Genomic DNA, 15807 nt, shown 5'->3' with positions numbered 1-15807 from the left:
CAATTTTCTTTTTTCTGTTTGTGGTGTTTACTTGTTGTGTGTCAGATGTTAAATGTAACAGAATAAATATTACTTTTTTAACTGATATTATGAAGTTGTGCCCCCACAAATAGATCTTTTTCTCCTTTTGGGTCTAGATGACAATTTACATTGCAATCAGGGCTTTGAACAGTGGAGGGAGAGGGGCACGACGATGCAGTCGCGATGCCACGTCCCCGCCCATCGGACATGGCTGGCCTCCCCCTACGATGCTTTCCCGGAGGTGGCTCTGAAAAGTCATCAAGTGGTACAGTCACTGTCTCCCTCAAGCTCAGCACATTCATCTGTGCTGCTGTGAAACTTCTGATCATCTGATGGGCTACAGATTATTCACTTGCTGTCTCCTTCAAAACTGGGAACATGAGCTGGAGATACAGACTGTTAACAAAAAGCTCCCCCTATAGCACAGTAGAGGATGTGATGGGCTATGAGAGCCAATGTTGTCTTTACCTTTGACATTTATTTATTTATTTATTTATTTATTTATTTATTAACAGTCCTTTATATAGCGCATCTGGTAATTTGTTTGTTAATTGATTGTGACTACTGCAATAGGCAGAAGTGGAGATGTTGCCCATAGCAACCAATCAGATTCTACTTAACATTTAACTAGCACCTTCTAGAAGATAATAGCTAGAATTTGATTGGCTCTAAAAACTCTAACTTTAGTAAATTTACCCCTTAGGACGGACCGAACTCCACTTATAACAACGTCAGAATAATTTTCATAAATATCCCCATCTTTCCTAATAAAGTGGGACATGCTGCTGAAAACTGTTTAGCCTGTGTCATTTTCTAATGTATTGAACCAAACCAGCCCCAATGGTGTCACACTCCAACTGTTTTTAGCTTTGAGGGCCAGGCGGTGCTGGGATTGAAGCGTCCACAAATGCTATGTCACACTTGCCGACATTTCAGGGAGTGGGCAGCTAGGTGTGTGGGGCAGAGCCGGCCCTAGCCAAATTAGTGCCCTAGACAAGATTTTGGGGATTTTGGTTGGAACCCCCTCCTGTGGGATCCTGAAGAGTGGTGTTGACCCACAGAAGAGGCGTGGTCCTACTGTACTGTGGCCCCTTTCCCCAATTGTGCTCCCAGCACTGATCACAGCACCCTTTTCCTAGCACACCCCTATCCCAGCAGAGCATACCTCTCCCAGCAGTGAGCACCACAGCACCCCGGCCCTCACCCAGTTCCAGACTTACTTTACTTGAGAGCAGCCTGCAGAGCCACCCGACTCGCTGTACAGCAAGCCGCGGGCAGTGGATGGCTCAGGTTGACAGGCTGCGTAATGATGCATGCTGTCCCAGCGCTATCCACTAGCTATTGTCTAGGTACCCCACTCAGCAAATCACCACTGACAGTTCTGCCGCTGCCCACTCACTGTTTGCTTCGGAGCTCTGATCGTGGACACTGCATTCCTGCCCCAAACCTCCACCTGCCCTAAAGGGACTTGGATGCCCCTAGGCATTTGCTTAGTTTGCCTATGCCTAGGGCCGGCTCTGGCATGTGGAATGGTACAGCTGGGGGTGGGGGGAGGGCATGGTACTGCTATGGTATTATCATGATCATGGTTCCGCTATATAAAGCCGCAATTCCTAGCATTGTAAAGTCCATTGTGGGGATACCCTGGAAGTTGGCGGCAGCAGAGTAATTTTTAGGAGACTTGCCAACTCTTACCAGGGTCCAGGAGCACCACCTGTGATTCTGGCATCTCTAGGACATTCCAGGACAGTAGGTAAGTATGTGCTATGCAGGTGGAAGCACAAGGACTGTTAATGTACCGTCTTAATCTATGGTGTGATCACTCTGTTAGTTTTCCATCTAATGGGGAGATTTGTTCACATGTGCTAAAGCTTTAATGCCAGCTTTGTACCACAACCCACTTACAGAATTTCCTACCATGCCTTATCAGACTCACCCACAGCTTTCAAATTTTGAAAACCCATCTCTTGTTACAGCTCATCAGGACTGCCATCAAAAATTGTGGGGTCGGGGAATGACATAATCGACGCCCCACCCTCCCATTCCCTATCTTCCTTACCTATATGGTGGTCCCCCTGAGCCTCTTCAACCTCATCCTCCTGTGCCTCTCCAGCCTCACCCTGCCAAAGGTCTCTCCATCTCCAGCCCCGTTCTATCTTACCAGCTGTCTCTCCAGCCCTTCTGTCTCTCCAGCTCTCCAGCCCCCTTCTCTGTCTCCCGCTCCAGCGTGTCTCTCCAGGCCCCTTTTGTCTCTCTAGCCCCCCTCTGTGTCTCCAACGCAGCTCACCAGTATCTATCCAGCCCCCTTCTGTCTCTATAGCCCCAGCATGTTCCTCCAACCCCCTTCTATCGCTGTAGCATGTCTCTCCAGTCCTTTTCTGTGTCTCCAGCTCCAGACCACAGTCACTCACTTGCCTTATTCTGTCGTCCGGCTGCTCTCCTTCACTCCGCGCTGCACCACAATAGAGAGAGAAAACTTTTTTGCACTGCTTACCAGAAAGAAGGGACCAAGTGACACGGCTCCTTTCCAGGTTATCGTACATGCCCCTGTCATAGCGCCTGTGAATCAACCCGGCACAGGGGGGAGCCAGCGGCTGTGCCATGCCACTGATGGGGCCTGGCCCAACGGGAGCTGTGGACCAATCCGCTCCTGGTGGTAGGAGCCAAGGGTGGGCCCCCCTCTCTGTCCAGGTCTGGGACTCCAGTCCCGGCAGTTCCCCCTGATGGCGGCCCTGCAGCTCATACTATTCTCTCCTATACTACCCACGCTAATGTTTCTCCTCACACCTGTCCCAGTCTCCACTCTGAACCACACTCGCTCCTCATCTCAATTGTGTCCTCTTTCAATTGTCTACCTATTACTATCCTGTTTTATGTATACCGTTATCCCCAGTGTCCAGCATGCAGAGCGAAAAAGCGCTTTACAAGTATTAATGCATAATCATAATGATGCATTACTTTGCTTTTTGGTTTAGGCCAGAATTACCTCCAAAACAATCTACATAAGTGATTGGGCTTGGGATAGTCCAGCAAACACCGTTCTGATCTGCGTCCCCCTGCAGTAACCATTGAGACATATAAAATATATACTATTTATCCAAATCTGTGGCTTAGAACAGAATGTCACAGAAATATATCAGCATGCGATGATCAGCACCGGAACTGTAAATCCAGATGTTTGGGCAGCAAAGCAAAAAGCACAGAACCATTTTCTTGACATCATGGTTAAAATAAAAGGTTGAAGGCTTTAGTTTTATTTCTATAGCGTTCTTCCGCTGGCGGAAAAAAAAGTCTTTGCAATAAATAAATGTTTTATTATTTGATAAATATACAATTTCCAAGATATTGTTGTACTTACAAGTATTCAGCAGAAGGGGCCTATGACACTGGCCGGTGTGTATGCTTCAGTTTTATATAATAGTCCTATGTAAACATTTTGCTTAATTTAAGAATTATATATGCAGCCAAGCACTCACAGGCATCAAACACCATTGTGGCTTCCTTAGCTTGTAATGCTTACAGCACATTTCCAAGCAATGTCAGATTTAATAGTTCACACTCTTCAGCAGGATCCATTGTTCTGTTTTCTCGGATGCTCCGAACGTCAAGATGTTTAATACTATCCAGTCTGTCATTAACTCTCACAACTCTCCACCCTCAGGAGCAAAACTTTGGCCGATCATTTCTCCTCATCTGTTGCCTTGTTGGAGTGAAAGGCTCATTAAAGCCACATTACTATGCTGACTATTTCCTCAGAGCTGGTTGATTGAATCCATTACAGCCTCGGGGCGTGGTGGGCTTTTAATGACCATGACCTGGCCACCTTCTGAATGTGGCTGCTCTTAACTATCTCTTTTACACTTCACTTTTCCTATTATGGCTGTGCCCTGGGGCGGCTCAGCTGGGCTAGTTTGGGGGTGTCCTGCTCCCTGGATTTGAACCCTAGTATTTTAGGGACCTACCCTACAGAGGTTACCTGGATATGGTGGGTAGGCCCATAACCTTGGCCATGATTATGCTAAAAACCTCTACTGATTGCAAATGTATTTATATATAATTAGTAATTTGGAGTTGTGCACCTGTGATCTGTCTGTGTCTGTGCCTGCAATAGAAGTCTCAACAGGTAGCACCTCCCATTATATATATTCAGGGTGTGCAGTCCAGGAATCTTTCCTATATACACATTCTGAATGTTGTCAGAGGTAGAAACAGAAATGAATTACTGCCCAATTCATATAACACAGAAGTAATAAACAACAGTGTCCTCATACACCCGGGGCAGGATGCACTAAAGCAAAACATGTGGTCCAACCCCGAAAATGACGTTTTCGGGGGTTTGACCTCATTTCTCATATGCACCAATCCGGCTTGGATGCAGTGGGTAACGCTATCTTCTACCCTATAGGAGCATATCGTGGTGCGTGTGTCATTCTGTTCATGTGCAGAATGACACCAGATGGACCCGAACTCCCTCATTTGCAAAGAACAGCTCTTACCGAGAGAGTGGTCCTTTGTGTATGCATGTGAAGGGTGTCGGGATCGCATCCTAAGCACACTTACCGACTTTTAGGCAGCCATGTCGGACCTTTAGTCACAGCAGGTGGGCGGTGCGGGGGGCGTGACTGCTCAATCGCGTCATTGTGGCCCCACGGCCCCCGCTGTCCAGAGCCGATGATACGGACACTGCAAAGCGGGGGGGCAGAGCTACAATGACGTGATTCAACATGAAATGTGTCATCGCCCCCCCCTGGACTGTCCACTTTTGCACAGTAAGGTTGGCAGTCACGGGGGGGAGTGTGGGTGGCAACGGGGGCAGTGCTGGCGACTGAGCCGCTCAGAGATGTGTAGCATCTTTTACTCTAAATTTTGCATCTTATTTGCATCGCAAATGCAGAAAAATGCCATTTAAAGTGTACTAGAGGCGCTTGGCTGCAACTTTAAACGCACAGGAATTAGGTTTAACATGTATGCAGTCGCAGATGATGCACAACGGAACTTGGCGTGAGAAAAAGCCACAGTCGCTGCATCAGAGCCCTTCCTGCACAGATTCAGACTGGATCGCGCACAGATGTACAAATGTCGCACAGCAAATTGATCAGTGTAATCTAGCAAAGTGGTTTTGCCACTTCCAGTGGTTTTTTTATGCAAAACACCATTTTAGCAAGAAAAACGCTCAGTACAGCCCAGTCACCCAGGACCTGGCGCTCCTGAGAGGGGCTATTTGCTGTGACTTCAGCAACAGTGTATGATTGAGGACACATCTGTGTGAGGTCGCTTATCATTTTGTGTTTGCTGGATAAGCTATTTTATGACCGTAATTTGGTGGTAGAGGTCGATGATATAAATCGTGAGGCTCATTGTTGATTGTCTATAAGGAGGACATAATATTGCTATATTTTGTCTGATTTTGTTTTGACTTAAACGTATGGTTCATGTATATCTAATTGCAGTTTAGATGTCTCTCTTTAGTGTTTAGCAACTCCAGCCTTGTATATCGTGTGCTCTATAATTTCAGTCCATTGTAACTGTCTCTTAAATCCTCCTCAAGGACATGATCCCCGTGTCTACGTGATCCCTCGTAACATGACGTCAAAGCGCGTGTCCCTTTACTCCAAGCAGCAGGCTATAACCTATGAGTGAATTATTATGCCACAGTCCAAGTGATAGATATCATTATTTAGTCTCAGATCATCACCATGTAGCATATGTTACATGTGCACATCATTGTGCCACCTTAGGATGGTTAGACAGAGGCCCAAAAAGATGTGCACTCAAGAATGTCACCTGTAAACTGGATGTTTGATTTAAGACTATTAGGGGGTATATTTACTAAAGTGCAGGTTATTAGAAGTGGAGATGTTACCCATAGCAGCCAATCAGATTCTACTTAACATTTAACTAGCACCTTCTAGAAGATAATAGCTAGAATCTGATTGGTTGCTATGGGCAACATCTCCACTTCTAAAAACTCTCACTTTAGTAAATTTACCCTTTATTGTGAGATTGAGGGGATGGGTGAAAGCAGAATTTCCAGTGAAGAAATGTAAACGGCATTATTATGTTATAGCATGACATTCTGCAAACATTTGACCAAAGTTTACATTCATTTATAAGAGGAACAGTAGAAAATGTCAAATCATACGAGCGTGGTGCAACTACTGAGAATGTGCACAAAAATTTTCCTTACATGACCATTGAATATGTGAAGTGCGTGTTAATCTGGTGGTAATGCAGGAGATTTAGGGGTCTATTTACTAAGCAGTGTTAGGAGACAGAGACTGCTTAGTAAACAGACCCCTTAATAATTTGGGTTTGTGTGAAAGAGGGTAACAGCAACTATTTTTGTCATCACACATAGGGGTCGCCTCTAGGTATTGTACTGTTCAGCGGAGACACATATAAAAAGAAAACCATTAACAGGTACTGTATTTTGTAAACCCCAAGCAGTAGTTTCTGAACTTAAATGTTCTGGTTCCCTTATAAGTGAAAACCAAGATTTCCACGGATCACATTATGATATTAAAAATAATCTCTAGTGTAGAAGTGTAATATCATAGATCACATACAACTCCATCATGTCGTCTTTGGCGAACGAGCAGAAGTACTTCCTTCTGTATTCCTACCCTAGGTTGCCTTTGCTATCATATTTGGGTATTTAGTCATTTGCTGTTATTTGCGGCTTCTCTCAGCTATCTGTTCATTGGGCTCTCCAGCCTTTAGTGTAGGTCTAATGTTTCAGAGTCGGGTGATGGACACCTGCTCCATCTAGGACATTGGTAGGAACCTCTCACTGGTATAAATGAATTGCCTTCTTGCAGAGCCTCCAACTGGCCAGAAGTATTGGTAACCTCCAGGTCCAAAGGTCTTCAGCATAACTCCCTCATCGTTTGTTCCTCTCATGCACTCACGTGAGGAGTCTCATGTTATCCCTAATTTTGCACCCACCAATGATGGTACTTCCCCAACACCATCTTTGGAAGCCATTGTGAGGTTTGCCTTAACATTGCTGAAAAGCTATTCATATGTTTCCAATGTTTGTGTCATGTAAAGAAAGCAGAGTATTATTTAACGGTTAAGCGTGGCACTAAGCATATTTTTCCAATGTTTTTGGGCAACACAACAAAAATAAGTCATTGACTCTTCATGTACAGTACAACTCTTAATTTAAGACTCCAAAATAAAGGATGATCATGTGATGTTAGATGGGAACAAGGCGCAGTTTAGAAAGTCACACTTGTGTTATGATATGCGACTGTCCAGTCTTCATGTGATTATCTTCCAGAGGGTAAAGTCCATCTAGGAATTCAGCCTTGGAATTACTGTATAAGTTCTTACATTTGTCCAGCACTGGACTCTTCCCTTTGGGCTTTGGAGTATGTGGTGGACCATTTGGGCATGAGCCAATGTGATTGTACTGGCCAATATCTGAGCACTCAGTTTCCCGGTGATAGAAATAACTAAAGTTGGATACAATGACAGGCACAGGAAGAGAGATGGTTAACACACCCGCAATGGCGCAGAGAGAGCCCACCAGTTTACCACCTACTGTCTCTGGAGACATGTCTCCATAGCCTACTGTGGTCATGGTCACCACAGCCCACCAGAACGCCTCGGGGATACTGGTAAACTTTGTTTCTGCATGATCAGCTTCTGCAAAGTACACGGCACTGGAGAAGAGGATGACTCCAATAAACAGAAAGAATATGAGAAGTCCTAGTTCCCTCATACTGGCTTTCAGTGTCTGCCCTAAGATCTGTAATCCCTTGGAGTGTCGGGAGAGCTTGAAGATACGAAAGACTCTGACCAAACGGATGACTCTGAGGATAGCCAGTGACATAGCTGGCTGGCCCACACCTCTGTGACGAGCCAGTTCAGTGCCCAGAGTAACAAAGTATGGGATGATTGCCATGAAGTCAATCATATTCATGATATCCTTGAAGAAGGCAGCTTTGCTGGGGCACGCAATGAAACGCACCGAGAGCTCAAAGGAGAACCAGCAGATGCATATTGTCTCCACAATGAAGAAAGGATCCTCAAATGGACTCTTCTCTTTAAATACAAGTGTACTGTTAGACCTGTGATGGGGCTGCACCTGCAACAAAAATAAATAAGCAATAAGAAGAAGGCGCAGAGACATCTGAATTCACTGGAAGAATTTCTTTCTCTTTTCATAATTATGCATAAAAGTAACACTTACACTATGTCACCAATTACCCCAGTGAGTGTGTATATATTCTGCGATATGATAATGTAATGGCACAAATATAGACAGAAAAAGTAGTTATTACACTAGAGCTTGAGATTTCACCTCAGCACAGTTAAAGGGCACAAATGCGCCCTGCACCAGCCCGCCCCCTGAGCACACTGCGTCATGCTGGCAGTACCTGTAAGTGCAGCGATGACCGGAGCTCCGAAGAGCTGTACAGGCTGCAAGGTGTCTGTCTGGAGTGTCTAAAGGTTGCTCCAGTGATGCTACAGCAGGGATCCTGGATAGCTAGAAACAAGGGCAGTGAGGCGCCTATGGTGCCACCCACACCCCTAGTTATGGCCCTTTTCACCTGTTGCCAGTTTAAAAAAATGTCTGGGCTGTCCTCACCCCGCCCCTTTCCTGATCATTGCAACAACACTTGCCAGTCAGGACTACGGTTAAATTTTTTAAAACATGTTTACGCTGTTGCAACAATGGTTTTGTACTATGCTAAACAGATAAGTTTCAGGGATCTATTTATTATTACAAGCCCACTTGCCACAGCAATATAAAAAAATCACTTATCGCCACAATATATATCTTTTCAGAATTAATAATGCAGCTTGGGAACACTCTGGCCTGGAGCAGAAAGGGTTAATGTACTACTATGAAAGGACATCTTTGTTATCTTTTTTGGTTCGTCCATGAGCAGTGCACATTTGGGCTTTGAGTTTAAAACTAGAAAAAAATGTATCTACATTTTTTTTGAAAGAATTAAAACCTTTAAAACATTAAAACAATGAGTGTATATATATATCTATATAATAAGTGAAAAAGTGTGCAAAGCAATGCAGCGGATTGGATTTATATAGGAAATGGACCTCAGACTGCACACCCTGAACATATATATATATAATTGGAGGTGCTACCTGTGGAGACAATTGATATATGCACAAAAAGAAGAAATACAGGTGCTCAACTCCAAAATAACTGATTGTATATAAATAAATACATTTTTGCAGTGAATAGAGGTTTTTGGCATAATCTTGGCCAAGGTTATGGACCTACCCACCACATTCGGGTAACCTCTGTCGGGTAGGTCCCTAACATACTAGGGTTCAAATGCAGAGCGCAGGACACCCCCAAACTGGCCCAGCTAAGCCGCCCCAGGGCACCGTCATAGTAAGAAAAGTACAGTGTAAAAGACATAGTTAAGAGCAGCCACAGCTGCATATAAAGAATGAAAATAAAAAAAGTGAGGTACATGTATAATAAACAAACAGTGAAGGGTTAAAATGTGTTATAAAAGAAAAATGTGTTATAATGCGGTGCCTTGAAACAGATCTACCCGACAGAGGTTACCCGGATGTGGTGGGTAGGCCCATAACCTTGGCCAAGGTTATGCCATTGCAAAAATTTATTTATTTATATACAATAATCCGTTATTTTGGAGTTGAGCACCTATATTTCTTCTTTTTGTGCAAGTGAAAAAGTGTGTCTATCTGTCTGTTTGTCCTTTATGCACAGCCAGAGTTTTGGGCCTAGCTCCACCAAATTTGGCATGGTGTTGTAGTTTGACCAGAATTAGGTTTTTGCCTAGGCTTGAACTTCATCAGGGCCACACACGGTCACACAATCCCTAAAAATGAGGACACTCTTAAATTACACAGGGTCCGGGGCTAGCTCCAATGGAAATTGTCAGAGTTTTTTCCTTTTTAAAGTGACCATATATATTAGTCAGCCCTCTGTGTTTGCATGCAAGGGCGTAACTAGAACTTTGTGGGCAACATAGCAAGATCTTAAAAGGGCCCCCCAGATGTAAAAAAAACAACACATACATTAGTAGTACCCCTTATGACACGCAGTAATAGTGCCCATACACATTATACCACATAGTAAAGCCCTTTACAGATTGTGCCACATAGTAGTAGTACCCCATATAAAACATTATTTCACACAATAGTAGTGCCCCTTATATATTATGCCCCTTACACTACACTACACAGTAATGTCCCTTACACATTATATCACACAGTAATGCCCCTTACACATTATGGCCCCCCCAAAAACTCACCTCCCCGTGTCCCTCCAGCAGCCTCTCACCTCGCCCTGTGTGCCATCAGCAGCCAACAGGTGTGGATTTGGTGCTGTGCCGGCAGCTAATTACAGCTGGCATAATTTGAATCTGGCGCCAGTCGCTAGCCAATCGGAGCTGGTGAACTAGGAGCCAATCAGGAGCCGTCACTGCTGATTGGCTGCCGGTCCGCAATCTCTGATTGCCTCGCGACCGGTGGCGCAGTCTCTCTGTCTGGTGTTTGTTATTTTTGTTCCTGAATGCTGATAATAAAACTCTAATTATTTAATTTACACCTGAAAAGCTGCATGTGGACCCTTATTATGCACCTAGGCACAGCACCAATGACCCATATCAATCTCCTTTATTGGAGATTGTTCTCAGGTACCATGATATATATACCTTTATCCAGACAGTGGCACTCACAGGGTTTGAATCAATCAAGATAAATCGGGAGACGATATAGATATATATATGAGGAAGTCCAAATAGGACAAAACGCGTTGGGGCTGGTTCTCCTGCACCTCCAAAAAAGTGGACTTTATTCTGCTTAAACCATATACAAGATAAGCAATATTTTTTTCTGTCACCATTCTGTCTGTATTTCCTGTGTTTATTGGTTAATAAATAATCGTTTACGGAGAATTTTCTCAATTTTTTATGGTCTGAGGCCTGATATGCCTGGTTTATGAAGCTGGAAGTTGGTCTTTGAAACTCTGGGAACAGGAAGGAGTGACATTCTTATATGCACTATATATTGCATTATCTGGTACGCAGATTCATGTATGTCACTGTTTATTATGTTTGCATAAGAAAATACTACACTATATGGTGTCTATGGGCTTGATTTAAGCCCTCTTTTTAAGGTATATTCAAGTATATATCATCCCTTGTAATAACATCCAGAACACATTGTCACCACGTGCTTCCTGACCATAGGAGTGCTACCTGGACATCAGATAAGCCTTAAAACAATTACATTTTGGTACGCACAATACTTACCTTGAGCACAAATTAATTTACTGTAAATACTACACTATTAGGCGCGGGTCTTTGATTTTTCAGCACCCATTTTCCCGTTTGCCACACGGAGCACTAGAAGACTGGTGCCACCTGTTATTGTCAGGAGTGGTTTTTTCACAACGTATCATCACTTTCTTCAACAGTATATTACTTACTCACATAAGGAACCTAAAATTTGTGCGCCAGTGATCACTCAATTAATATATATATATATATATATACAGTATATATATATATAGGCTTACATGCCTACTCTCCCGGGATGGCCGGGAGTCTCCCGAATTTTGCGTGGCACTCCCAGCCCCCCTATGGAAAAGTAGGCAAATCTCCCTGCCACCGTCACCCCCCTACATCACCCCAGACCTCCCCCCCATGCAGCGGGGCTGGCTGGTGAGTCGCATCATCTCGGCCCCTCCCCTTGCTCTTCGCAATGCCATTAAGCTCATTATTGTGAAGAGGGGGCGGGGCCACAATGACGCAATCACGCAGCCACGCCACTGGGCCCCAATATAGCATCATCACCTGGCCACACATCCTGCTGTATACAGACATTCAGCTCCCTCCTGGTAGGCAAGTAGGCAAGTATGTATATAAGAGGTGCGGCAGGACGGCACTCGGCAGACCAAAACTGAGGACTGGTCATTAAAGAACCAAAGCGTTTGCACCTGTCTGCTGAGTGCTGTCTTGCTGCACCTCATGTTTGTTTTTCTGACAGGTACCGAGGCCATTACATTTGTTTAGCTGAGGGCTGGCCACTTTGCATTTTATGTATATATACTGTATGGAGTGGTCAAAGCAAAACTATCATCGGGGAGAATGAGCTGTACAATCTGATGCTTATACTTTGTTTTTAAACTGTAAAATACTGCACTAAGAAATACAATATGTGCAGACCTCCTTACCATACTCCTATAATAACAAGAGACAACATGCAACAAGTAAATGTATCTGTGTGTGTGTGTTTATATATATACATATATATAATGCAAGTGTCAGTCAGACGCCTCTCAGTCAGATGTTTCTCATACATAATTGTCATGTGGTTACAGTTGGAGCTAATACTAGATGCACCTGTGCTGTCACTTAGGATGCCGGGGTATTAGGGGAGGAAGAGGGGGGTGGCGATGGAAATCACAGTATTGAACCCAAGCCACAATTGCTCCCATATTGCATGCAGGGGTCCGAATGCATACACTCACCTGTACTCATAGCAGCATGCTTCTCTGCAGCCGGACCTCCCATTCTGTACACTTGGTTTTATATATATATATATATATATATATATATATATATATATATTGTATATATACACACCACATACAGTATATATGTATATATCACACTTGCACTTACGTTCAGAGGACAGATGCAATGCAGCAGCTCTTGTTGCATGTTTAGGATCTGAAATAGCACCTGCGAATCACTGCATTATTCCGCAAGGTGGCGGGTCTCCAATTCTGTTCAGTCAGGGGGGGTTTCTGGGTACTCAAACCCCCCTGCATGCGCCACTGAACTTTGCACAGCCCACACAATTCTGACCACACGTCATCACTGAACTTATCCTACATGCTACAACCAAGTTGTGCCCCTTCAGTCGCTAATGCAGATGTGTTGTGTTTGCGTACCACTCTGCGTCAACCATAGTTAGTGGCGTACACTTGGTTCCAGAGCATGTGCAGGACGAAAACACACAATATACTGTATTCTCTGCAAACTAACTTGCTTTCAATTCAGACCCAAAATAAGTGACTGTAAGGTCACTCAGCCAGTGTACACTGTTTAGCAGGCAGCAGCCACTCCTCCATGTTGGTGATGGGCTGGGAGTGTGGCGCTGGGTTCTGAGGTCCCAGCCCAGCCTGACAGAAGATGCCTCCCAACCCTGCCCCACACAAGGTAAGAGACAGGGGGCAGCCCAGGAGCAGAGAGGAAGGAGGGCACAGGATGAGGGGAAGATGGAGCAACCTATGGCATAAGAGGTGTGGGAATGGTTGAAAAGATGGAGATAAAAGACAAGATGAGTTTGGGTAAGCCTCTTGTTTCATGTAATCCGGAAGAGTATAAAAGTAAAAATAATAACACTAGCCATTCTAAGAGGAGTTGTAATTAAACTGTATCAATCAAGGCTGCACAATATTCATTTACAATATATTTGGTTCTGCACAAATGGTCAATTAAATGTTACTTAGCCTGGAACTCTGCGTTCAGAACCGGCTGTACTAATTCAGAGATGAAAACAGACCCCGCGTGAGTGATGAGTACTAGAGAAAAGTGAAACAGAATTTCCACTCATTGCCAGGAGCTAGAAATATATACCGCTGGGCAAACTCACACCCAGGACGGCTTAAATGGGGGAGGGCCAGGAACAGTTGAAAATGTAATTATTTTATTTTTGGATTCTTGTTTCCCTGAAATGCTTCATAAAACATCTGAGAGCGTCACAGTGCAATCACGAGCACTTCATAATGCCGCAGTTCCCACTGACCTTGCATGCTCGCACCATTAATGTCAGCAATAGGGGTTACATTAGGACATGACCTTTCACACTTCAGAGATGTGGTTTTCTTTTCCAAGTAAATGAGTCACTAAGCAATACACATAGCCAGGTCTTTTTTACTTCCAAAGTATGGTATACTCATGTAACTCTTAAAAATATATTAGCTCCATAGTATAAACAGCCGACAAGTGTTTTACTCAAGGATCACTTTTATATAGCATAGATACCAGAGAAATATACTGTATATATATATATATATATATATATTTATTTTTTAAATAAAGTTTTTTTTATATAAGCTGTAGAAACCAATCAGGCATTAGCTTTCATTTTTCTAGCTTGCATTGGATTGATTAAAGCTGTTATTTGACTGGTTGCTGTGGGCCCTATTCCGACATTGCCCACTAAATCTGTATCATCATGACATCATGCCTAGGGGTGGAGCTGCTGGCACTAGGAAGTGGGGCATTGCCGGAAGCATCCTAATGCTGGGTACACACTTAACAGATATATCTGCAGATCGAGTGATCCGCAGATATATCTGCAGATGATGGTTGTTCAGTGTCTAGGAGGAGGCGTGTCCGCCCCCCTCCCCTTGGCTGCTGCTGCATGTGTACGGGCGGTCTGCAGACATATCTGTCCATTGGCTGTGCAGCGCAGCCAATGCGATATGTCTGTGAACAACGTCGTTCACAGATGTATTGTCTGTACACACTGGCTGACGGGCAGCAGATATATTGGCCGATCAATTGATGCAGCGTACCTGCCTGGAGTGTCCCCTGGATGCTCAGGGCGGCTCAACAGTATAACTACTGGCTGCAGGGTGCATGGAACGGCAGAGGCCATGGGGACATCCCTAGTTCATACTTGCCTACCTTCCCGATTTGGTCGGAAGCCTCCCGAAAATCGTGTGCCGCTCCCGACCTCGCGGGAAGGAAGGTAATCCTCCCGGCTGCCGCCCACCCCACCTATCCCCCCCCCGCAATTACCTTTGAAAACCCTGTAGTGGGGCGGGCGGTGATGCGATTCACGTCATTTTGGCCCGGCCCCCTGCTTCACAATGCCTGTAATATCGGCATGACGTGATCAATTGGCCCCGCCCCACCACGCTCACAAATACTTGTAGTCTGGTCGGCCCCCTCCTCCTTGTGCTGGCCACACCCCCCCAGTCATGCCGATCTGGCTGCTCTGTTCCGGAAGGGGCAGCCAGAAAGTCGGCAAGCCTGCCCTAGTTACAGCTTTACGGGTTACAATACATTTGTGTTAACTGTACAATTGCGTTTTAGAAGCCTTATTTACTGATGTGTTTTATGATTGCTTTCATTAGAGTTTCCACCTTTAGAACATGTCATATTCACCGGGTAGTTGAAAAGGAGGTAAAAGGGTAATAGACTATTTGAACACAATCACTGCTAGGACAGTGAAAAGAGTAAGGGGTCTATTTACTAAGCAGTGTTAGGAGACAGAGTGAAAAGTGATAAGAAAGTGATAAGGTGCCAGCCAATCAGCTCCCAACTGTCATCTCACAGGCTGTGTTTGAAAAGTGACAGTTGGGAGCTGATTGGACATACCCGATGCTCATCTCACTACTCCAGTAAATTAAAAACAAAATAAAAAAATAAAATAAAAATAAAAACCTCAGTGGACTTGGGCCGGATTCACTATGCACTCAGCACTACATTAAGGACGTCCACTTTACCATGCGCACATCCGCAATACTTCGGTACAATCAGGTACCATCGCAGCCTCACGCACACTTGCACAAGTCCTGACCTTACTCAGAAATTGCTAACAGCCACACACACTATGAGGCCTCAGACTGCATAGGCTGTCGCAGTGGATAATTTATGCACGCCCCTGTAACGGTGTTGAAATGCACTGGCACGCCTGCTTTGGCCCTACCACCACCCTCCGTCACCACCCACAAACGGCACTTCCTGTGAATCACTCTGCAATGGGTCTGCGTAGCCTCTTCGATTGCAGTGCAGATCACAGTGGCCAGCTCGA

At 44.6% G+C, this 15807-nt stretch overlaps 1 protein-coding gene across 1 annotated transcript in view; it reads right to left on the bottom strand.

Moving 5' to 3' along the window:
* Window positions 1-3314: 3314 nt before the first annotated feature.
* The window catches only part of LOC148509497 (potassium voltage-gated channel subfamily A member 7-like), a 97010-nt gene continuing 84517 nt past the window's right edge, over window positions 3315-15807 (bottom strand). Inside the window, exon 2 of the mRNA XM_088443050.1 lies at window positions 3315-8113. Coding sequence (XP_088299176.1) covers window positions 7250-8113 — 864 coding nt within the window. The 3' untranslated portion in view covers window positions 3315-7249. The remainder of the gene's footprint in view (window positions 8114-15807) is intronic.

Source organism: Taudactylus pleione, unplaced genomic scaffold, assembly GCF_031769625.1.
Source record: "Taudactylus pleione unplaced genomic scaffold, aTauple2 ptg000324l, whole genome shotgun sequence".
In the NCBI taxonomy this organism is placed as follows: Eukaryota; Metazoa; Chordata; class Amphibia; order Anura; family Myobatrachidae; genus Taudactylus; species Taudactylus pleione.
The sequence above is the reverse complement of the archived record's forward strand: the minus strand, read 5'-3'. Positions and strand labels throughout refer to the sequence as shown.